The sequence below is a fragment of the Lampetra fluviatilis genome, unplaced genomic scaffold (assembly GCF_964198595.1).
Source record: "Lampetra fluviatilis unplaced genomic scaffold, kcLamFluv1.1 SCAFFOLD_728, whole genome shotgun sequence".
Classification (NCBI taxonomy): domain Eukaryota; kingdom Metazoa; phylum Chordata; class Hyperoartia; order Petromyzontiformes; family Petromyzontidae; genus Lampetra; species Lampetra fluviatilis.
The window spans coordinates 47,501-49,512 of NW_027621732.1; the positions used below are offsets into that span (position 1 = coordinate 47,501).

General features: G+C 57.8%; 1 protein-coding gene across 1 annotated transcript in view; it reads left to right on the top strand.

Moving 5' to 3' along the window:
• The window catches only part of LOC144955627 (transcription factor 7-like 2), a gene marked incomplete at its 3' end in the record, with an annotated part of 14,903 nt that extends 13,168 nt beyond the window's left edge, over nucleotides 1-1,735 (top strand). Inside the window, exons 5-6 of the mRNA XM_078885799.1 lie at nucleotides 1,231-1,350; nucleotides 1,586-1,735. Of these exons, the coding sequence (XP_078741925.1) occupies nucleotides 1,231-1,350; nucleotides 1,586-1,735 (270 nt within the window). The remainder of the gene's footprint in view (nucleotides 1-1,230; nucleotides 1,351-1,585) is intronic.
• Nucleotides 1,736-2,012: the final 277 nt, after the last annotated feature.

Sequence of the window (2,012 nt, forward strand, 5' to 3'; positions counted from 1 at the left end):
TGTGTGTACACGTGTGTGTGTGTGTGTACACGTGTGTGTGTGTGTGTACACGTGTGTGTGTGTGTGTGTGTACACGTGTGTGTGTGTGTGTACACGTGTGTGTGTGTGTGTGTGTACACGTGTGTGTGTGTGTGTGTACACGTGTGTGTGTGTAACTCTTGTGTTGTACATGTGTCTGTGTGTGTAACACTGTGTGTCTATGTCACCACCACCACCATCATCTCCACCACCACCACCTCCACTACCCCCACCACCATCACCACCATCACCACCACCACCATCACCTCTTCCACCATCATCATCTCCACCGCCACCACCACCACTACCACCTCCACCACCACCATCTCCACCACCGTCATCACCGCCATCACCGCCATCATCACCTCCACCACCATCACCTCCACTACCCCCACCACCACAACCATCTCCACCACCACCATCTCCACAACCACCATCACCACCACCACCATCACCTCCACCACCACCACCTCCACCACCACCACTTCCACCACCACCTCCACCACCTCCAACACCACCATCACCACCATAACCTCCACCACCACCATCACGACCACCACCATCACCTCTTCCACCTCCACCACCATCACCTCCACCACCATCACCACCATCACCACCACCACCACCTCCATCACCTCCACCACCATCACCACCACCACCATCACCATCTCCACCATCACCACCATCACCATCTCCACCATCACCTCCACTACTTCCACTACCGCCACCACTACCACCACCATCTCCACCTCCACCACCTCCACCACCACCATCACCACCACCACCACCACCTCCATCACCTCCATCACCACCACCACCATCACCACCACCATCACCACCACCACCATCACCACCACCACCATCACCACCACCATCTTCTCTATGGGTCTCCTCCCTCCCCTCCCATCTATGTGGCTTGTTGCCTGTCTGCTGTATCTCTGCTATCTGCTGCCTGTGCTGTCTGTCTGTGCTGTCTGTGCTGTCTGCCTGTGCTGTCTGCCTCCTGTCTGCTGCCCGCTATCTGCTGTCTGTCTGCCTGTGCTGCCTGCTGTCTGCCTGTCTGGCTGCCTGTGCTGTCTGCCTGTCTGTCTGCCTGTCTGCCTGTCTGCCTGGCTGCTGCCTGTGCTGTCTGCCTGGTCTGCTGTCTGCCTGTCCGTCCGCCCGTCCGTCCGTCCGTCTGGTCTCCCTGTCCCCCCCGTGCGTTCCTCTCAGAAGGAAGAAGCGCTGTGTACGCTACATGGGCGGTGGCGGTGGCGGTGGTGGTGGCGGTGGCGGTAGTAGCCGTGGTGGCCGTGGCAACGCCAACGCCGCTGAAGACGGCCGCCCCCTCGGGTCCGACTACGACGACGATGACGACGACGATGACGACGATGACGAAGATGATGACGACAACGACGACGATGAGGAGGAGGAGGTGGATCCAGGAAGGGCGGCACCCGTCACGATGAGGATGATGATGATGGACGGTTGCAACCGATCGCGGCAATCGCAGCAATCGCAGCAGTCGCAACCGTCGCAACCGTCGCAACCGTCGCAACCGACGCAACCGACGCAACCGACGCAACAGTCGCAACCGTCGCAACCGTCGCAACCGTCGCAACCGTCGCAACCGCCCCACCACCTCCGCCGTTCCCAGAATGCACCGGGGCAGCAGCCGCCACCGGCGGTTCCGCAGGCCGGGATTTCCCAGCATGCACCGGGGCATGTCCAGGCGGAAGTGGGTGGGGCTACCCAGAATGCCTTGCAGCAGGGCCGTGCGTTTCCGTTGCTGCCCAAGATGGAGGTGAGGGTTCAGTGTTAAAGTCTCCCATTGACTTCAATGTTAAAGTGTCTACCCATAGACTTCAATGTTAAAGTGTCTACCCATAGACTTTAATATCAAAGTGTCTACCCATAGACTTCAATGTTAAAGTGTCTACCCATAGACTTCAATGTTAAAGTGTCTACCCATAGACTTCAATGTTAAAGTGTCTACCCATAGACTTCAATGTTAA